This window comes from Fulmarus glacialis, unplaced genomic scaffold (genome assembly GCF_000690835.1).
Source record: "Fulmarus glacialis isolate BGI_N327 unplaced genomic scaffold, ASM69083v1 scaffold35482, whole genome shotgun sequence".
Taxonomy (NCBI): Eukaryota; Metazoa; Chordata; class Aves; order Procellariiformes; family Procellariidae; genus Fulmarus; species Fulmarus glacialis.
The window spans coordinates 22505-45740 of record NW_009197812.1 but is presented as its reverse complement, the minus strand read 5'-3'; the positions used below and the strand labels follow the sequence as shown (position 1 = coordinate 45740).

The 23236-nt window shown below is 36.8% G+C and overlaps 1 protein-coding gene across 1 annotated transcript in view; it reads left to right on the top strand.

Moving 5' to 3' along the window:
- IARS (isoleucyl-tRNA synthetase) overlaps positions 1 to 23236 on the top strand; it is a gene marked incomplete at both ends in the record, with an annotated part of 74098 nt that overhangs the window by 29412 nt on the left and 21450 nt on the right. Inside the window, 5 exons of the mRNA XM_009572685.1 lie at positions 6838 to 6964; positions 11893 to 11966; positions 12324 to 12518; positions 18449 to 18535; positions 19225 to 19308. Coding sequence (XP_009570980.1) covers positions 6838 to 6964; positions 11893 to 11966; positions 12324 to 12518; positions 18449 to 18535; positions 19225 to 19308 — 567 coding nt within the window. The remainder of the gene's footprint in view (positions 1 to 6837; positions 6965 to 11892; positions 11967 to 12323; positions 12519 to 18448; positions 18536 to 19224; positions 19309 to 23236) is intronic.

The following is a 23236-nucleotide window of genomic DNA, read 5'->3' as shown; positions in this document are numbered from 1 at the left end:
CTGGTAAATCTATCTGCACGTGCAGTATGTTGAATGTCTGCCACCTTTATAGGACTGCAAACATATTTTTATATATAAATTGAATTGAATCCTAAGTGGTAATGCTGTTTAAAAGTATTTTGTACCTATAAATGTTAGACTATTCCAAAGGAAACTATGCAGAAAGAAGAAAAGTGAAAGCTGCATTTTTCACTGGTTTCAGGTTGCAGGGATTTTTGCCATCATTGGTAAGATTAAAAATTTTAATAGCAATTAGCATGGTGTCTGGGTCATACAAATAAAATATATTAGGATTTTTTATTATGAGAGTATCACAAAATTGGAGGTGAGGTTATGGCTTCACTTAATCTTGACTTGTCAAGCAGCTGTATGCTGCTGACGGCAGGGTTATGATGCAGTCTGCAGCAGCATTGCAGTCTCACGCTGAAGTGTTTGTTGCTATGGGAACCAGGATAAAAGAGTGAAGAAAAACATTGCTATATCAAAATGACGGAAAGCACTATTCATTTAGCAAATGTAAGCTGCATATAAGCAGAAAATTCTCTTGCACTGGTGGAGACAACCCAAACTCATGTGGGGTATGTGGTTGTGCACCGTTCTAATAAGCTTTCATGAATTGAGGAGGAGAAGGATTCTGCTGCAGTGGAAATTCTGCGTGCTTTGCAAACAGCTGACCTTTCCTCTCTCTTCCCCTTTCCTCCCTCCTGCCTCCCCCGATGTTTAATTAGGTCCATGATATAGATTGGCGCTAATTAAAGTGTCAAAAGGGCATGAGTAGTTGCTTATTTTATCTCCTTGAATTAAAAACCATTAAAAATCAATTTGAGGGCATGTTGAAGGAGGCTTGTTACTAGAGTAAATTAACATAATGGAATTTAAGACTTTGTCTTATAAGAATTGGTTAATGTTTAAAAAGAAAAGCAAATTCTACACCTAAAACAAAAATAATAGCTGTTAATTATGAATTTAAATAAATCTGTACATATTTAGTTAAATGACATAGGATAACTACTTAATCAGCTTTGGTTTTGCTGTTGCAATTCAGCTATCTTCTGGAAGAAAAACTTCCTCCTTTCCAGACAGATAAGTGATTCCTGATTTCAGCTGTTGCTTAAAAAGTTACCAGCTCGCCAAATGAAAGGATAGATCTGGGACCATCTTCTCAGAACCAAACATATCAGATGTTGGATACTATTCTGGTATTAGATTTCCTAATTCACTCTATCTAAGGTAGTGTTTTGTTTATCAACTTTATAGTCTAACCCCTATGGGACTGTTTTTCAAATAATTCATAAGCTAAGAGCTTCCTTCAGTGAGTAATTATGAAGTAAATCTTACCCAATACATAAAATTGCTGTGGTTTTTCAAAGAGTGTAATGAATAAAATTAGCTGATGAGAAGAATGATGAAGAGTGAGAAAGGATTAGTCTATCTTTATGTAACATCTTAAACAGCTTTTAATGGTAAATTGATGATAAAACATATGAGGCTTCTGCTGTGGCAATATTTGTCAGCTGTTTATTTCAGCAGTGATAATTGTGTTTACAGAAAAGAGGGACGGTACTGCTTTGAGACAGAGTTCTTGTATCCTGTGACTAGGGCAAGGGGAGCCGAATCATGGAGTCACACAGAGCACATCTGAGCTTTGAAATGGAATAATAAGTTGAATTCAGTATTTGCAATTGTGTTATGAGCGTGAGAGAGATAATAATAACTTCAAAATACACATACAGAAAAGGAACAGATGTCTTAATCCTTTTAATACGTTTCCTCTGGATTATGTAATAATTTAGAGTTTTTTTACATCCTGTACATTTCTGGAGACAAGAGTCGAAGCAAATACATTAATTTTAATTGATGCTGTTCCTCGGGTATTAATTGGTGATGAGAAGTCACTGGATCAGCAGCCATGGTAACTTACTGTTAGCACACGCATTCATGCTCTGGGATTGAAGATGGTCCCTAATTCGCTATTTTCAAATCCATGCCCACTTTGCTTGTGTGACTTGGATGCCGGGTAGTACATAGACTTTGAAGGCAAAGAAAATGCTTTCTGCCGTGATAAGCTAATAAACGTTGTTAAAGGACTGGATTTTCTTTTGTTCTTCATGGTTTTTTTTTTGTCAAATGGAGTTTTTAGTTTAAGAAAAGTTTTAAGAAAATGAGTAGCTACCAAGAAAGGATGTGGGAGTTCACTGTGCAGAGGACTGCAGTGATCCTGGAGAAGAGGAGGCTCCCCTCCTGGAGAGGGGAGACCTCATCGCGCTCTACCACTACCTGAAAGGAGGTTGTAGCGAGGTGGGGGTTGGTCTCTTCTCCCAAGTAACCAGTGATAGGACGAGAGGAAATGGCCTCAAGTTGCACCAAGGGAGGTTTAGACTGGACATTAGGAAAAACTTCTTTACTGAAAGAGTGGTCAGGCCTTGGAACAGGCTGCCCAGGGAAGTGGTGGAGTCACCATCCCTGGAAGTATTTAAAAGACGTGTAGATGAGGTGCTTAGGGACATGGTTTAGTGGGCATGGTGGTGTTGGGTTAACGGTTGGACTTGATGATCTTAGAACTTTTCCAACCTTAATGATTCTATGATTCTATGATTCTATGACTTAGCAATGCATGAATTTAGCAAAACCCCGAATCTGCTTCCAAAATAGGAACAACCTGTCAAAATTGGACATACAAATTTGAAGCAGATTAAAAATTTTCATCATCTCTAACTTGTTAAGATAGAGTTTTGATGTGAGGAGAGTAAGACAGAAATTAGCATTCAAACAGGTTGAAACAGATGTACTTTCATGCAAAATCTTTCTAATTTATGATTTGACAAATTGATACTTATTCCTTTGTGTTGTGGAGTTCAGTTCCCTGAACTTTTCAACTGCTGAAATGTCTGCATCCTGAAGTTTATTTAGTGCACTATGCTGGGTGCCAAGAAAGTAGAAATAGCTATTATCCCACACTGTTCTACAGGCATGAATCAAGAGTTTCATGACCTGCTGAGACAGCAGTCTCCTTAACCTTGCTTAAATGTTTGCAAAAGAAGTACGAAATCCTATCTGTGTCATTTTGCAGGGAAATTTGAAGGTCAAAACCAACACAAATTGTAGAGCAGTTGGGAAATAAAAAAACCTGTTTCTAACAGCACAGTTTTAGGAGCTGCAGCAGGATTGCGTTAGGAGAGAAGTTGCTGCTTTGATTTCAGTTGCAAACTCGTGGAACTATTTGATGCTGGAGCTTGACCTTTTCTGAGATCTGAATCTGTTCAGTGCCATTAGCAGTGGGTTGCTCTAAACGGGCTGTAGCGCTAGTCACCTTGCTTGTCATACCCAGCTGTACATTCAGTGGAGTCACCAGCATAAAACTGAAATTTGTGCTTTCAAGCTGAAGGGGGTTTGTGACAGATATCTGGTTAAATGTGAAAACCATGCATATTAGCATATGGGAAAGGCCTTTTTTTTCCATATATCTGTGTCGTAAAATAGGAATATTTATGTGGGTGGCCTTGCTTTTGTTTTTGTCTTTTCATTCTTTCTAAAGCTTCCTAAATATCCATGCTGTGAGGACAGTTTTGATGCACAGGAGGGTTCAGTGTTTGTACTTTGGCAAATTGTGCAGCCATTAACTTTCAGGGGACTGTTTCAGCTTTCGGGTTTAGGTAAGTGGTGTTTAACACACCCCAAAATTTCCTGAAAGCTAAGGACTAGTGTCAGTAGTCATTCATGGTTTTATCGTGGTCTTACCAAAGTCACAATTCTGTTTGCAATGTACTTGGGAATAGAGATGGAAAAATTAACTGGGAATTATGAGGAAGACTGTGGGCTGATAGATTAAACAAAGTATAGCGTAGGCTCAGGGTGAGGCCAAGTTTCTTCAGTTACTGCACAGGAGAAAATGGAGCAGAATTCACCGGAGGGTGGCATTCCTCAGGCTGCCCTCAGTCTCCTTAGTTGAGTAAAACAAACAATCTTTCTGCAAATTTAAGAAATCGTTGCTTTATGTAGATGGAAGAGTAAAAAATGTTTCCTTTAATAATATATACCTGTGGCAGGATGTTATCTTTATTAAAATTTAGCAAGAGAAGTATATCACAAAAATACCTAAGAGAAGAGGATTAAAAAGAAATGGAAAAAACCCTATTGAAACACTAACCTGGAGTTGGTGTAACATAATGATCAGGTGTTAGTAACAACATTGTTGAGAATACTCCGTTCTGTCTTCCTAGCCTAGTGAAATATTTAAATAGATTTTTCTTCTTTTTAAAATTTTTTTTCCTTATGTTATGTAGGTAAGTCAGAAGTGTCAGGCTGAGATATCTGTAGCTAAATCTAGTGAGACTAAATAAAATGAACAGGCTGTAGTCTTGAAGAACTACATGACTGGCAAGGCTGTTCTCTGCTGCAGCCAGAACTCCTGTAGCTTGTTCCCAGTTGGAGGCTGTATCCGCTGTTCGGTATCTGGGTAGCGTGTATGGGCAGCATCGGTGTGGTGGTAAGAACCAATTGTTTTAAGTAACACTTTCATTGAGCAATGGGCTCAAAATGTGTTTGAGATACAGGCTCTTTTTATTTTATTTGATAGCTGTGTCAGTGTTATTTCTGTATTGTACCTCTAAAGTGCCGCAAATCATTGTTGCAAATGTGGTTCATGGTAGATGAAGTGGTTTGTGTTTTATGTTCCGCTAAAAACTGGCAGCAGGGTCAGGCAATTTTACCAGAAGAGGTAAATTATATGCTTTCATAGCTCAGAGAGAGGGAGAAAAATCACACCACATACATTTGCTGTGGTTAATGTCCACTTTGGGGATAAAATTAATTTTTCATGCATGTTTTGAGGAGGCAGAGTTGAAACTCTTAGCATTTTAATGTCATTGGGGGATTGTTTCAGCCTCTAGCTATGTTAAATGGGACTAATAATTTCAGCTAATCAGTGTCTAACAACTTCTGAAAAATGGAAACTAGTTTAGGAGTGATGTAAAGAGAAGTTTTCCACATTAGTGGAATGTTAGGCAAATGCTAATGATCTTCGTACAGTTTCCACTTGTGTTTAGAGAGAGGGTCTCTTAAGGTCACCACAAGAAGTAATGAGTCCCACTCTAAAACAAATTGTGAAACCCTGTATTTGTTTCTAAATTTCAAAAAAGGGATATGGATGTCATGTGAAACATTAGTCACTGAGTTTGTTTAAAAAATTTTTTTATATGACATTTTTGTTTAAGAAATCTTCTTTACAGAAAATAGCTTTGCAGCTGAAAGTAAATCTAGAAATGACTAGTGAGGCTGTGGAACTTCAGGCTGATGTTTAGTGAGTCTTTTAATGGTAGTTTTTATCCACCTGAGACAACATTGGCATCAAGAAGTCTTCAGATCTCCACATGGTATCGTCATGGGTAAAACTTTTAAAGGACAGTAGCTTTCATTTTCATCAGTAGATTTTTTTTTTTTGAGGGATGCTCACACTTATTTCATCAGTCTCCTACTGCTGGGCCAAATCCTACCTTAGTGTGTCACGTGAATGCATTCTTTTAATTTTTCCTCTAAAGGATTCTTTCATTTTTGTTACTCTTGGGGCTGATCTGTGATTAAAAATCATTCTTCTTCAAAAAATATTTGATGGAGGACCAAGAGCTTCAAAAAGAAAAGGTAGGAGAGACCCTATGTTTTCTGTAGTTTGGCTGCTCCTTTCTTTAGAAACTCTGGATCTCTAAATCCAGCTTATACTTGAGGGTCCCTGCTAGTTACACTGGAAAAACAAACCCAGAAAAACTTGCCATGGTTTGCTCAATAACTCAATTCTCAAGTTATTTGTATTATTGTTAACTGTTCATTCACAGCTCTGTGCATCTATGACACTGTCTTAAGTTTCTTCTTCCTATCAGTTTGAGGTTAGTCTTTTTAAATGCACCTTTAGGCATGAAGGGGGTATATTGTTGACCTCAAAACCCATTGCTTTTCCTTATCTGCTATATAATTGTATAAATAGTTAATTATTTGTTTACATCGTAAGAGAAAACAATTGGTTCCTAATCAAACCATCAGGCCATTTAGCATATCCAGGAAACTTGCTAGGCATCAGATTCTGATGTAAACCTTTGAGCTCCAGGACACTTTCATATGATGAATATTTGTCTTTAACATCCCTTTAACAGCCCGTTAGTGCTCAAAATGAGTTTTTAGCAAGCACTGATATGTTGTTGTGTTTGGCGGGAGTGGTGGTTTTGTTTTTTAATTGGAGAATTAAAAGTGGACATGATAAATAGCATGAAAAGGCTTTTTTATAGGATATATCAACCTGGGATTTCTTTATTCTCCGAGCCTAAAGGTAATGTGCAAATACCTGGATGCCCGTGCGTAATGCAAGGTGCCTTTTGATGCTCTTACTCCAGGCTTTTGAAACTTTGTCATTCATTCAGTACCAAAATCAGTAACTGGTATTTTTTTTCTGTACGTAAAATAAAGCAGTAGTATTGTTATCCACCCTTAGTCATAATCCTCCAATGTTGGACTATCTTGAGGATTTTTGGACATTGTTTCATCCTTAATGAATCTATTGTATGTTGCACATATTTTTACTGAGTTATTTTAGAGTAAAACAAACATGGTATTTTTCACTTCTGTAGCGTACTTGACGATCAAAGAAAGGCAGAAGAAATGGTCTTATGTCTTTGGCAGCAAGTCTATAGGCCTTGCAATAGCCAGTGCCGAAATATGAATGTGCTCTAATTCATGCAATGTGCTGAAATCAACTTGTTTTGTGGATGAAATAAAATACAACCATTCTTACTAGCTTTCTTTTAAGTGGAATGTAGTGATAAAAGAATACTTTTCTTACTTTCGGAACAGGGTTCCAGATTTTGTGAGGGAGAAGCGTTTTGGGAACTGGCTTAAAGACGCAAGAGATTGGGCTATATCTAGAAACCGGTACTGGGGAACACCCATCCCTTTGTGGGTCAGTGACGATTTTGAAGAGGTGAGTAAGAAAACAAAGGTTTCCAGTTGACAGAAAAGCGTATTTGTATATGTTGTTTGCTTGTTTTGATAGGCTGTTATATCTTCAGCTGCTGCAGTCTTAGGTTCTATTAAGGTCTTAACAGTATATGTATATCTATAATAGGTGATAGATTATATGCATATGTATGCATGCATTTGCGTGCACATACATGTTTTCTTTGCTTTTGCTTGAAAACTGCAAGCAATTTTTCTTGTTTTTGTATTAGAATTGATTTTACCTCTCCTGGAAGAATTTGCGGTGATAGTAAATCTAATGGAAAAAACAAACACAGTGAGAAAATGGCAAGGACGAGATTTTTTTTTTTTTTTTTTTTAAACTCAGTTCTTTCAGTCTGTTTTTGAACTTCTGATGCACGGTTACTTCAAACCAAATGAATTGCTGAAGGCATAAAAGCAAGTCCACCATAGTAGAACAGTGAAAATATATATTTGTAGTGCTACAAATGTGAATGTAACAGACTGTAAAAATGTGAATCTAGTGGAATGATGAAAGTGTATAATGGGAATGCTAGAAATGAGTTTTTTGAAGTTGTAAGGTACTGTGCAGTTGGTAGCATAAAGCTAACTGCATAAGTGAATACTTTACACAGTTTTGATGACTGCTGTTTTCTAAGTGTCAAAACGCTAAGTTTTAAAACTGTTTCTGAAGATAAATTTTTTTTTCTGTGTGGGTTAGTTCCATTAGATACGTATAAGTCCTTCCTCATGCTGGAAATAGGAAATGCTAATCAGGATGGCTAGTCAGGATGTCCATGGAAGGTAAATACTGATGGCAGCATCCCAAGCCTCTGTTTTTATCTCCCTTGATTTGAAAAAGTTTTTTAATTTTCGTTTTGGACGTGGAAGACCTCAAATAAGAAAACATATGCCAGAAAAGTATTTTGTTGTCTTAAACTGCACTATTGCTTAGATGTGCACCATAAAGCATATTTTATTTCCTCTTTGTTGGAAATCTTGCTGATAGGCAGGGAAATATTGGGGGAGGGAGGGAGTTACTCGTTGCAATTACGATTTAAGTATCTAAGAAAGCCTTGGCATTTGAATTCTATTTATGCTATAAGCGTGTTTGTAAATTACTGACAAACCAAGTGTTTGTGTCTCTCCATATAATAGTTAATTTTTAACATTTATTCAAAATTTTTAGGTATAAACTGTCAGTCTTCAAACTAAACTTTAAGTCCCTTGTTTTTAGATAGAGAAAAGGCTTTGTTTTGTGCTGAAGTATTTCAAGACTTCATTCTACAGCTGAAAAAGGTTGTGTAAAGGTTACATTATTCCCACTCCTTGCCTGTAATAATATTTTGTTTTCTGTCCAGTCTCCCAGTGTCTGTATTCCTGTGTGTACAGATTTTTTTTCTTTTTCAGGTTTGATTTGTTTGTTTTTAATAACAATATGATGTCTAGCTTGGAAGATTGACCTTTCGTTTGGAATTAGCTGCAAATATTCCTCAGGGCTTGGTGTTCTGAATAATGATAGAAATACCAACAGATCTATTACTTTTATCTGTAGATGTTATACGTTTCTGTTTACTCTAGGGTCTGAATGTCATGCTTCGATAGCTGAGTGTGGCTTCTGGACCATGCTAAATTTCAAGTTAAGGTTTTTTTAATATTCACTCTCTCTTTTTATTCATGTGGGATGTAGCTTAAAAACTAAATACTATTGGAACTGATGTGGAACTTAAGGCATAAGTAACATCTGCTCTCATATAGAAATAATATTCACGCAAAATTTCCTGTCTTCAGTTTTACTGCAGTCTAGTGCCATGAGATTGCAGAGCCTCCTCTTCATGTCTTGTTCTCAAAAGAACACTGTGTCGCATGCAATTATGCGGTGCGTATTAAATCCTGGAGAAGTAATAACGGTTCCTTATTTAATGTACAATAAGGTGAATTAATTGGTATTAAAGTGAATTTTATTACAAATTAATATCTGGTTTCCCACAGTTTTATTTTAGCTTTTATTTTAGTTTCATTTTAGTATAATTATCAGGTAGAGACGCATAATGGAAGTTAAATTTTGAAACTTGTGTTTATTACTACATTTTTGCAGACAGTTTATCATTTTAAGCTCTCAAATCTCAACGATTTCCTCAGTGGAGGAACACATCTCATTTGGATTAGATAATAAAATTCTTTAATACAGCACCCAAGTTGATAAAGCGGACATAGGTTAATTTTATAGGACTTGCATACAAATTATAGTATTAGATATTCGGTAATGTTACAGAAATTCTCTGATTGTTTCGTTGCTTGTCACTCACGTAAACTATTAACCCTCCACTGGTTTCGGTGCACCCAGTCTTGCGTAACAGATTTGTAACAAGAGCGCTCTGGTTGTGCTCTCCTGAAGGGTGAGGGAACTTCTTTAGTCTGTTTCCAGTTGTCTTTGAGGCTGCATTAAGAATGCCACTTCTAGCTGACCTTAGCAATCATTTCTTTTACTAATTACTATTCAGAAGATGCTTTCTAAAGATCCCAGAATGTCTTGCTGATATACCCTCCATGGACTTTTTTCTTTCTATGAACACTCCTCATTCTTCAATTATAGGTACTTAACAGAGTTGAAATGACAAACCAGTAAAAGCAAACACTTTTACTTAATACGGACTGCAGAACTATGCCACAGGAACATTGAGGTCCACAAATACTGCTGGGTGGCTTTATTCTTCCTATTTACATGGATATCCTGGATATAATGCTAATGTTCATTTTGCTAGAAGCATTTAACCTTGACCTCTGATTTCACATTAGGTCTCAGTGATGCTGAAACAGGGTTGAACAGCCCGCAGTCCCAGCCTATGTATTTCAGTCTTTGCTGTCTGCTATTAAATGTTGATATAGCTGGGTTTGTAGTTGATGTGGCTGAAAAATAAAATGGAGGAAAAGGGGCCAGGCTACTAAAGTAGACATTGCTGTGGAAGAAATGTATCCGAAGCCATAGCTTTGATTTGAGATCATAAACCCGTTTGTTCCTTGCAGAAACGATTGGGTGCGGCCTAATGAGGGATCAGATTTGATTAGCATCTACTTGCCGTATTGTTCTCTTTCCTTCAAGTATCTAATGAGCTACCCTTGGAGTAGCTGCATCCTTCTGATTTGGACAGAGGCAGTCTTATTCAGGATGGTGCTATCTGCGTTCCTCTGGTGGTTGTTGGATTTTTCAGGTGGACTTGGGGTTATTTATTCTATGAATATGTTCTGCTGGGTGCAGTTCTGCAGATGCACCCAATATTCAGAATCTTACTTGAGTATTGAAATGCTTGGTTCAAAAAGCAACAACTTCTAACCCAGCAGCTTCTAACCCAGACCAAAGTGTGAAAGTATGTTCAAATATTAAGGCTAGCAAAGATGAGGTAATCAGTGTATCCAAGGGTATTTTTTACCCATGCTGCTATTAAAACCTTTTCTTCTGCCAGCAGTAGTGAACTAAGCACCTGCTGCCTGCGCGCTTGAGCTTGTACGATTGCTTATGGGGCCACATGGTGAATGAAGAACAGATCTTGATTAAAATTGGTTTGTTGATAAAGGCGTATTTTTAACTGGGATCAATCCCCTGGTGTGGTTTGCTATGCAAACTGCAGACTGTTGTATTTGACTATTGTAATCATTGTAATGCTTCACTTCCTATAGAAAAATAAGACAAATAGTTAAGTAATGAAAAAATTACACTTCAAAAGTACTTTAACAGTAAAAGATAGTGATTAGTAATGCAGATCAGCAGTTGAATCAGACTAGGAAAATCATGGCTTAAAAACCAAATCAGACTGAGTTTCTATCTTCTCTGTAATTCATGACAGGTTTTTTGGAATTAAATACAGCGAAACTTTTTGGTTAGTCACAACTTCTGTGTGCATACATATGCATGTATTTAAGACTAGCTATAGGAGTTGAGCAGTACTCTGACTTATTGTATCCTAAGAGCAAGTTAGAAAGTTATCTTATGTGAAAAATGCCTAGCCTACTTACAGCTTCTTTATGTTGGTACATTTAACTTCTTCCCTGTCAGATCTGTCAAAAACCAGTTTTTTCCATGGCAATTCTAAACTGGACTGATAGCATGTGGGACTGGATCTCCAAAATCCAGACCCGAACTGCAGCTTGTGGTTCGTGAATCCTGCCAGATGAGAGAAGGCCACAGGGCTCTGGGAGGGTTAAACTTGATTAAAACATAAAGCAGAGAAAACTTTGCTTTTCTCCTTTTCTCCTACATAATTTTTCAGAATCATTTGTTTCATCAACATTTTATGATGTCGATGCAAGTCTGTGCCAAAACTTTTTGCTTTTTTCTTAGATAGTGTTTGATGCAATAAAAACAAGGAAAGTCTGTATCTTTCTTAACCACTTTGTTAACTGTGACACTTTTTTTTCCACTTTAAGATGGATTAATATGAACAGTTTAATGTACCTGGGATGGAACACTTATACTCAATTATGAGCAATTTAGCTGCTTACCTTCGCTTCAGAAGAGGAACCTGGAATCTGAAACTCCTATCTGTATAAAAGTCAGGATCATTTAATTTTCAGAGGTGATTGTGTTGTGGGTTGTTTGAAAACAAACAAACAACAAAAAAACAAACCCAAAAAAACCCCCAAACAAACAAAAAATAACCCCAAACAACAAAACCCCACCTTTTTTGATATCTGACACCATGCTTGTTCTTCAAATTATTCTCCAGTTATTCTGACATGAATTGTATTATATCAGGGCAGTGGTCTCTAACATCATTTGCTGCTTTGTTAGGTTGAAGAAGGGGACCTTCTACAAAATTTTTGTTGGCTTTTCAGCTATATCAGCTACTTTAGAAGATACTGGCTCTGTCTAACGTTAACAAAAATTGGTACTGGTGAAAATAACTGACTAAATTTCTTGAGTGTCTCTTACAGGTAGTTTGTATTGGTTCAATGGCAGAATTGGAAGAGCTGTCTGGAGTAAAAGTCACTGATCTTCATCGAGAAAGGTCGGTCACAGAGACTGTTAACTAGTTATTAAAAATAGTTGAGCAGACATAAAAAATACTGGTTTTCTTTGCCCAAACCCTGGGAAACAGATTTGGGGAAAATAGAAAAATAGTAAGAGGACTTGCGATTAACATGTATAAATTTTCTTTTCTTCTGTCTTGGACACTGTTAATACAAAAAAATCTCTAAAATAGCTTTACATTATAAAAATTGTCAAAGGAAATGCTGACCTTTTTGAAGAATCATTAAAATTAAAACCAAAACTCCTGTCATATCTAATGTGCAAGCATAACATTAACTTTTTGTGCAAATTCTTGTTTTGATTTAGAATTTGTCAATCTTTTTCTTTCCCGTAGTATTGATCACCTAACTATCCCTTCACACTGTGGCAAGGGCTTACTGCACCGGGTCCCTGAAGTTTTTGATTGCTGGTTTGAGAGTGGAAGCATGCCTTATGCGCAAGTCCATTATCCATTTGAAAACAAAAAAGAGCTTGAAGATGCTTTCCCTGCTGACTTCATTGCTGAAGGCATTGACCAAACCCGAGGATGGTAATTTTCTGCCACTTTATTGTGATATTATTGCCCTGCGTCTTACACTATTACATCTGGATGATCCTTTAATGTTGTATAGATAAGTGTATGGTTTTGATTTTTTTTTTCCAGTAAAATGCACGGTATTCTAAAGCTTGCTGACAAAAATGTTGCAGAAAGGCGACATGTTAGCAAGCAATCTTCCTGGCTCTTGTGGAAAACATCGTTAGGTAATAGGGCAGATCTTTGGCCAGGTAAGGAAGAATCTCAGCAGCTGAATTATCATAGAACTTGAGTTACCCACTAGAAACAAAACAGCAGTTGAGTTAATTGAAATGGAAGTACATTTTTTGAGGATTTCAAGCCAATGTATAGGCTAGTAATTTTTGCTCCCTAGATTAAATTTGCATTTTGGGTTTATATGAGTGGGGAAGAAACAAATTAATTCAAACCTTATGTTGTTAAGATCTTATAGTTTACAAAAATCAAACTTTGTAACTGTAAACTTCATCTGCTTATTTGATTCCTTTCTGAATAAATGCTTTTCAATCATTGATGAAAACTTTTCTCTAATCTCAGATTTTCTCTGGGTGATGTTATCATACATACATGCATGCATACATACAGTTTTAGTTTGGGCATTTTTAAGTGTTTATTCTATTTTTGAAGTTTGAGGCTGGCTGTGAAAACTGACAGATTTTTAAGATGAATTTCTGTGTTTTCTAGATTAGTACATTTGACTATGTACAAGTAAAACTCTTCCATCCAGTAACTTGAGTTATGAGAGTTAAACTAAATTCCTCTGGAGCATAGTTGGCACCCCCCTTTGCCCACTTCTCTACTCCCCCAACAAACCAACCAACCCAAACAGAGCGGTAAGAGGTGGGCTTTTGCATGTTTGTGAAGTTGAGAGCAAGGTTTATACATACTCTCAAAGCCAGGTGGCTTGCGCAAGGAAACATTTGAGGCATGACGCTAAATAAAACTAAGTTTCATGAATATAGAGAAAGGTGTCTTCACTTTGCAACCCTTTACTTGTGATGCGAAAAATTATCTAGGTCCTCGAAACAGAAGTTATATTTGCAAGTTTGGCAGTCAGGGAGGGACCACTTAAGTCTCACTTAGTGAAACATGGGCTTGTCATGGCATATTAAATGCTCTTCAGAATATAGCTGCACCTTACCTAGTTAGTGCTATGCGTCATGTTTGTAATGGGTCCTCAAAGCAGTACTTCACATAGGTCAGAATTAGGGCAACCTGATGAACTTAGTTAAAACTGGCCTCTTGCATATATAGCGATTTTTTTTTTTTTTTTTTTTTTTTCTTTTTTTCTTCCAAAAGTAGTCTTTGTTAGGCCATCTGTTTGTGTTCATCTTTAACTTTGTGCTCTCCACAACTGTTTATCATGACATATTAGTCATGGTGCTTTTCAGTGTTAGTATACAACTAAGTACTGTTGAGTAGCATGAAACCCAGCAGTAGAGGGACATACTGTTCTCATTTGCAGGTCACTATTTTGTGCTTGCTGCTCTTCAAGCAGTGTTGGATCCAGTATATACAGTGAACCCTACGTTTCTTCATTTACTTTTTCTTTACTGTTGCATATAGCATGTGGATACAGCACTGTTAATTTGACAAATGCTAGTTTAGGAAATATTAAATATAAAATGGAATGTTATATACTATATTATATTTAAATAATACCTGTTTCATCTTGAAGAAAAGTGATAGGTTTTGTTTATCTGGGAGAAAAACTGCTTACTCTGCAGCAGCTGTGCTTTGGGGACCGGGGGAGGCCAGTACAGTGTTAGAATGAAGAAGGAATAGAGAAAAATAGCTTGGAAGTTTGTAATACTAGTGATTCCATGTATTAGTCTTTCTGCAGCATTGTTCATTGTGCCCACGAAAGGAGAATTAAAAACTTAGTTTTCCCTCTTTTTTTATTTTTTCTTTCTATCTGGAAAAAAATCAGAAAACTCTTTTTTTTTTTTTTTTTTTTTTTAAGAAACGAGGCAAAAAAAGGAATACGTGATAAAGACATATAAAATGCATGCAAAAGGCACAGTCAGAAACTGATTTTCTCCCTGCTACCTTTTATAAAGATAAAAGGGCATTTATTGTAATTTAGATGCCAAAAAATGAAAACAAATTAAAAAAATTCGACAACATGTAATCATTCTTACACTGTGCAAGGGAGCTACTGAATTGTAAATGTTCAATAGAATTAAAAATGGTTTGGGATTTTTATGTGGATACAAAATCTATTCCTGATAGTTACAATTCCAGTAAAAATATAGGAGAAATGATAAATTTTAGGTTTCGGGGTTAGCTGTTTGAGATTGGGATGTCACAGTGGATTAGTATGTGTCACACACTTACTGCAGTGTTTCTTTTAGTGCTATCCTTTGAAGCATGTGTGGGAGACATGACAGATTAAAAGATAAGTCTGATCTCATACGCGTACAATGAAACTCTCTAGTGCCATTAAAGAATGCATTTGTAATTTTTACACAAGTAGGCCTTTTTATAGTATCATATTAATCTAAACTTGAGTGCAGTGCCACATCCAGATCTGCTATCATGTTTCCAGTTTATAACGTTTTTTCTTTTTTAAATAGTAAATGTAACCTGTGGATAAGCGGCGGCTTTGCCTTTCCTTAGTAGGCTGAACTGAATCATCTCACTAATTCAACTGAAGATTGGCCCTGGAAAAATAACAAGAGAAGTCCAAGCTGATGCTAATGCCAGCGGTGACTGTGGTTGTAGCCATACACCTGCTGTGCTTGGGTTTGAGCCCACACACTTGTGTTCTGTGCTGTAGGCAATGTGCAAATGGAGACTTTCACATTACAATCTGGAGTAGATTGCTTTTTGTTTTTAACTTCAGCATAAGAGTTACTGTAAGTCTTCACCATAGCCAAGTCTGTCTCATCTGTTTGTGGGTGGAATATCAAAACACTTGCCTCAATACATGATGCTTATACCTTTCCCACGGTGCTCATGTCTGTTAATAAGCTGGTGCTTTGATAACAGCTAGTGTTCTGTGATTTGCAAAAGAGCACTTTTGTTTTGTGAGAGAAAGAAGGAATTAAGATGTGAGGTGGTGGGTATTTTTGGTAAAAGGTAAAGCTGTTTCAAGCTGTTCTGAAGAAGGGTTCTCATTCTAAAACTGCTAGGCTTTTAGTTACCTTTTCCCAAGTCTTGTTAAAAATGAGGATATTTTGAAGAGAAGACACATGTATCTTTCTGCTAGTATGATAGCACTATATCGTACTAGGCCTAAGTGAACAACAAGCTGGTGAGTTCTGAAGTGTTAAGAGCATAGTATGTGATTTTTATTTGAAGCATTCTGTATAAAGTGTTAAGATTCAGAATGAAGATTGATTTTGTGTCAGGTCAGAGACTGCAGCTGATGTGAAGTGAGGAGTGGTAGGTGGTGAAGGGCTCAGGAGGTGGAGGTCAGGTGGCTTCAGTTTGACTCAACAGAGAAGGGGAGAAAGTCAAGGGAGACAAGGGGAAAATTAATGTGACCAAGGTGATGAGCTAGGAGAGTGATCTTTTTGATGACTTTCTGCACAGATATGTGAAAGAGCTGAATTATATTTGTTATGGCCAAAGGAAAAAAATCTTACAGTAGTTGGGTTGCAAGACTGGCAGTCTGGACAGATCGGTAGGAAAGGCTCTATCTCTGATTGTATATAGGGAGATGCCACAAGATTTATAGTCGTGGTCAGAATGTGGTGGCCTACAGCAAATTCACGGCTGAAGGTTTTTGGCATGAACCACAAGATTATGAATCTACCCACAATTGTTCAAAAAAGGAGTAAGCAGGGAAGGAATGCTTTCTCCCCTTTCTCCCTTTTTGGGGAGTGGAAGAGGAGGGAAGAAGAACAAAGTGGACTTCTGTCTCTGTGGTGTTAAGGTTTTTTTTACTATTGTTTTGGCTGACAGCTATGTATCTGCAAGGACATAACTAGAAGCAGACTGAGATTTGGTGAATGGAAGATGAAGCCGCAGAGATAAGTCGAGGAAGTTGTCAGAAACAAATGTGTCTATGGACAAGATATTTAAAAAATAATGTGCAGAGAGACACTTCTTTAAAATATTCAGAGTGAATGAGGTGAATTTTTTTAAAAGGATAATCTGAGAAAGAATGAGAAGAGTTATGTCAGGATGGCATGTAAACCAGTGGATCACAGGATGTCAAAGACAGTCTTGTAACTGTCATCAACTAAGGTACCTCACTGCTGAGGCTCATCAGGTTCGACAATGTAAATAGCATAAAATTTGTGAAAAGTTCTTGGATGTATTTTTTCAGAGCCCACAGTCCCTCTGTACAGTTTTCCTAATACAAGCAGTATTGAAATCTCTTCTTGTTGGTTCTGCTTTGTTCTTTTTAATTGGAAACGCACCTGCTGTATATGAGAATTGTTTGCAGAAAGTGATGGGAGTTTGTCAATAAGGTACCTTCATATTAAATACTAAAGAAGTACTGCTGTGTTTGTCATGAACTGTCAGTCTTGTAGGCATGAGGTGTCGATCATCTGAGCAAATGCTCAGATGTTTGTGTTTAGGGGTTTTCTTAAGAAAGTTAGAAATGAAGATGGGGATTTTGAGTGCATGTGTTTGTGTGCAGGTGGAGGAGTGTTGGTTAAAATTAATGAAATCACAATGCAATTTAATAAAGAGAATTTGTATCCTGCAGTGTGAATTGAGGTGATTTTGAGATTTAAAAGCCTGAGAGATAAACATCAGAGTTGTCATGTAAGCCACTTAATAAATGCAGTAATGCATACAGCAACTTTTACAGAGCTTTGGACCCTCAAATGTCAGAATAATGCTTTTGCAATTAAAGGCAGCTTTTTGATAAAAACTACTTTGGAATATACAGATGGACCTTTGTTTTTCCCCAATAAAGTGTTTCTCTACTAAATCTTCATGCAAATATATAGTTCTGAGGCACAACCTCCTGTGCCTTATTCTAAATCAATTAGCTTTTGTATAATCATCTGCTGTTTTAAGGTTGCTAAGCAATTGTCAGTGTGATACTCACTTTTAACCAGGAAAACAGTGGCCCACCCTCCAGTTATTTTCTTAGAAGTAATTACCGGCAGTGCAGTTACAGAAACTTATAGATACCTCCTTTGGTGAAGGTTCTGACTCTTGAGTATGAAATTACCACATAATCTTGCACCTCCACTTAATTTCTCAGATATAATCATGTATCGACATATTGAACAATAGGTGCCTTTGCTTGCTCCAACACTGATTTCTTAAGTGTCCTAGATAGTCTGTACAGGTATTTTAAACACATCACATGGAGGGGGGGAACCCCCTACTGCCCTTTGTTGTGGGGAACACCTGCATTCTCCTATTTTCTAGTGATGGCTAATTTAACCAGCTAGTAAGTTTGTTTGATCGGAAGGAAGCTCTGCTTACTTTTGCTAAGTTGCTTTCATGCTCCCAGCACTAACTGCTCAGTTGTGTGCTAGGTTGAAGAATACACTCACACACACGCCCTCTCACACACACACCATGTGTGCCAGTCCTGTCTGCTGTGTTTGTTCCTGGCTGATCCTGTGTTCAGAGGTTGATAGTGAGCAAATAGGAGCTTGTTCAGGGACAGAATTCTCCTTTCTTTATTAAAGGGGAAAATGCTACAATTCCGTTCTTCACGACCTTCCTAATGCTTACTATTACAATTTTTCAGCCTTCTTGGACTAGTAGATCACAGCTGAGCAAACAGCACGATACGCTACAGAGAGGAAAAAGATCTGCTTACAATAAGCTCCTCTTCTGAGTCTTTGCTACATAAATGTTCCACATACTTAAATTTTAACTTTGCTAGAGTAAAACAACATAATGAAAAATTTCTTTTGTAATGAAAGACATGCAGACTTTAGCTTGGCGTATTTAGAAAGTCATGTTTATGTTGTCTTTTTTTCCAGGTTCTACACTTTGCTGGTGCTGTCCACTGCTCTTTTTGGAAGACCTCCTTTCAAGAATGTAATTGTGAATGGCCTCGTTCTTGCCAGGTTGGTATGTCAGTCAGTTCTTTCCTGAACGGATTTTTAGTCATAGAATGTTTCAGATAAGTCCCTGCAAATTGTAAATTAAATCTGAAATGGACTTTGGAGCTGTTAAGACTTGTCGGGGAGATATCGCTATTGCAGGAGGTAAGAGGCACCTGAGACCGTGAGGTTTATGCACCCCAGCTATCTGTTGCACTAGATTCTTTCCAGCAGGATTAGTCCTTCCTAGAGAGAGAAAAAATGAGTAACAAGTCAGAATAAGAAAGAAATGATACCTTGTATGCAGAGTAAAGGGGATTATAAATGTAGTTTTAGATGTAATTTTAAAGAAGTTAATTATATTTGTTTCACTTTATTTTCAAATAAAGCTTTGCCAGTGGGCTGGAGGGATTGATTCAAAACAAGTGCATCTTCACTCGGCTTTGGTAGGAAAGACAGGTTTTCTGCTTAGATTTGTAACTTGGGAGCCTCTTGGGTGGGTTGGTTTGGTTTGGTTTTTTTTTTTTTAATTCCCCAGTTGCTCTTGCGGGTTCAACAGTCATACTGAAATGATGTGCTAATATATAATTATGTCTATGCTACCAAGAGCATAATAGGACAGAAAAATTAAGCTGGATTTGAAGGGCTTTTTTTCTTTATCCATGTATTACAAGAATTCTGAGAATTTATGCCTACATTCTGGTATTTTCTAGTGATGGCCAGAAAATGAGCAAAAGGAAGAAGAATTATCCCGATCCAATGAGTATTGTAAATAGTTATGGAGCTGATGCACTAAGGTAGGATTTCTTTAATTAACATACAATCTGATATGTTAGCTTTCTGTTCATAGCAGACATGAACCAGGAGGGATGCTTACGGGTTTTTGACAATTAGCAGTAGGAAGAAAGTTAATTTTAGAAACTTCTAGACCACTATGGCAGCCAAATAGCTGGAAGAGTGGATGACTCAAAAGAATTGGCAATAGTTACAGTGCCTGGACTTTCTATACCCTTGTCTTATCTCCCTCAAGGCTTGTAACAACCAAAGCTGACATGCTGACTGGAGGCCTTTTGTCAGAAAATGTGTGTCCAGTTTGTACAGAATGCTTCCACTTGAGCCAGCACTGTCTGCTATTGCAGCTAATAGTCTGAGTTGACCCAGTGAAAATTTGAATAAAGTCTTTGAGAACAATACTATTAGTTTACTGTTAAATCTTTATTTTAGGAAAGGATTACTGTATAATGCACAGAAATGTTTGTTTGCGGCTTATACTATATATTTTCTAAACAGAAAGTGTTTCTTTTTTGTTCATGTAAGTATACAGTATGTACCTAATAGTGAAATCAGAAAAGCAGAAGTGGAGCTGCCTAATGTGTATATATAAATTGTCCTGATCAAACAGAGATTAAACACAGTTCAAGTGTTTCATTAAAATTATACTGACGTATAAATGTAATTATGCAGTCACCTGGTACTTTGGCTAGATGCACTAACTGCATGCGTGAAGTGGTACCTTGAGGTAAAGGTACAATAAAGACATTTTAATAACTGCAGGAGTACACTACTTATGCATTTCTCAAGAGCCCTGTAATTCTTGCTGTATATAAGAAAACCTTAAACTATTACACACATTGAATTGCATGTTGCAACTCTACATGGTCATAGTTGGGCTGAATGAAAGCGTAGTGTACCATGGTTTTTTGTTATTTGAGAAAGATGGTTGTTGCTTGTTCTAGATAATTTAAAAAAATAGATGTGAAGTTCCTTATTGTTTCAAGCTTTAGCATTTAAAAGACCTAGTAAATTATCTTCTCATATATGTTTACAATGGAGAGTTGGGTGGATTTCTTAACTTTGATCATGATTGTTCTTTACAAATAATCAAGATGTATTAGCAGAATATCAGTGAATTGGTGGCTGGAACAATATGAGTGAAAAGGGTTGGAGTTATGCATATTGGAGATTTTTAAATCGCAGGTGATGTTTCTGTTGAAAACAATCTGCCTTTTTTATAAAACAAAACAAAAAATCTGAAACACCAGAAGTTACACTTCCATTATTAATGTTTTTTTGATTTCTAAAAAGCTAATTCATTTTTCTGCCTGTGTACTCATTCTTTAATGTCACGTTTATTTATACATACACCCACATAGAGAGTAAAAAGCATTGCAGACTAGGTTTATTTATGGAAGGAGCTCTGCGATTCACTTGTCTCTGCTTATTCACTGAAGCACTTGATCTGTTCTGTTTATAGAAAAAACTACAACTGAGGTTTTTTTTCCTTGGCACCGTTTTCCTTGCAGAGTTACTTTAGCTTTTGCTGTATGTATATGCATATATATAGTTTTTAACTACAGCTCTGAAGTATTCTCAGCAATAGCTTGATAAATAGATCAGCAGAAAAAATATATATAAAGTTGTTTAAATGAATATGGAATTGAATGGAAGGGGTGTGAAATCTGTAAGAATTGTCAAAACCAGTTATATTGCAATATTCCTAAGACCTATGACTTGGGTTGGATAGTTGTCAAAGTTGAATTATGTCAGAAAGAGAATTTGCTGGTACAGTATTTACAAGCCCTTTGCTTTCATGTATCCTGAGGTAAGTATTGCTGTTAGAAGTGATGTGTTACATTCTCCTCTCAATCTGTTCTTAAAATGCAGAAGAAATAACATAACGCCACAGACTACTGTTTTAGAGAGTTGAAAAGGAGGTTACTTTATTGTTTCTCATACATTGTTAGAAAACTTGATAATACTGGCTTGATTTGAGGAAGGTTTTATTTTCTGCCTAATGGGTAATATCATTAGGTGTAACTAAATTGATAGAACTCTTCCTTTATCGGGTGCCTTATTTCTCTTTCCATATAATAGATGTAAGTATCTTTGCATTGGAATAATTAAGGAAATTAGTATTACTTTAACATTTACATATTGTAAGGCAGTGCAAGGCTGCTATGTTAAAAAGAAAACAACAAAAAAAAACCAAAACAAAAAAACCCCAAAAAACAGAACTGTAGCCTTAGAGAGCTATATTTTCTTTAATTTCTCATGCTAAGACCTATTTTAAGAAGATTTCTGATAGATTCTGCGGCGAGTGCTGCTGAAGTGGGTGCAAAGGAGCAATTTAGCGGCTCCTTCATAGTTCTGACTAGTTTGCATTGCTGCCTCCTCAGGAGGAAAGCAGTGGAGGCAATTTGAAGTGGTCATTATTCTAGGCAAGTCCCAAACTGGTAAAAGTCCTGGAGTATCCTGGTGTACATTAGGGCCAGACTAGCTCTCATATTCAGAGCAAAGTTATATTTGACTTCTGAAATAAATAATGAGTAATAAGCACATAAATAATTGTGATGGGAGGTTTGGTTTAAATATATACTTATAAGTTCTAATTTCATTTAAGGACTTAGACCTACTTCATTATTATGCTAAATTTTTCTGTACTTCTGAAAATTTATAATTTGAATTCAGGTATCATGTTTAAAAATACTTTTTTTTTCAATACAGTACTGAAAATCATAGAATTGTTTAGGTTGGAAAAGACCTTTAAGATCATCAAGTCCAACTGTTAACCTAGCACTGCCAAGTCCACCACTAAACCATGTCCCTAAGCGCCCCATCTATGTGTCTTTCAAATGCCTCCAGGGATGGTGACTCAAGCGCTTCCCTGGGCAGCCTGCTCCAGGGCTTGACAACCCAATGCATGCGCATTTCTGTGTTGCATTGCTGTCTGTTTACTCTGGCTGCTCTATTTTTATGTATTCATTTTTATGCAAGAAGCCGTCTCCTGAAGAATTTATGGTCTGGTATTCTTGAATGTGCCGTGTCAAACCCCATTAAGATTTTAAAGCCTCCTGAAGGAAGTGCCTGTAAAGATACACTAGTTTAGAATCATGATTTTAAAAGTTGATAAAATGTGAGAAAATGAGTTAATAAATTTCTCTTGAGAAATGCCACAATATTTAAAATAAAAAAATGTTTGGTTTGTTTTTCATATTTGGAAAATTAAATAAATGTGTCTAAATCAAGTTTGTATTCAAGTTTTTTTGATACCTGAGTAAGACCTGGTTTCTTTTTGAGTTAACTTGATAGATACCAGTTTGTCTCCATAGACAGAATATTTGTTCAGGGAAGAAGATGGGGTAAAGTATAAAGATGATTTTTTGCGAATTCACAGCCAGCAAGGAAGCTGGGGGACATGTCTGTCTCTGAAATGAGGAACCGTTAGCTTGAGAGAGACTGACCCGAGGAGGATCTCCCTAGACAGGGTGGATTTCATGTATAGATGAACCTCCTGGGCTGAGGTGGGGCTGTGATTCTGCGAGGGGCAGCTTCTGATATAAGTAGTCAGCATCGCCTGAATCCTCTGCTTTGCTCTTTCAGAGCTGTTTCTAGAGCTGAGGCACATTTGTATTGGTAGGAGGTATATCTTTTGTCCTCTTTGGGGCTGTTTTTCTTGAAAACGTAAATTTCTGCTCTTTTACTTTGACTTGCCTGTATTACCTTGCTCCTTAGTCCTGTGTTTGCAAATGGGCCCAAAGCTTTTTATAATTGAGGAAATTAACTAGACTGAGTAGAAAGGTACTGTGTCATCGTTAAGGAATTAAAAATATTGTCGAAACAATAGGTGCCATTCTAAAGATGAACAATAATTCCATGCATCCACTACGTGGTTTATGCTGTGATAGCATCTGAGCATGTGTTATCACTTCAATTAACTTCTAGAGT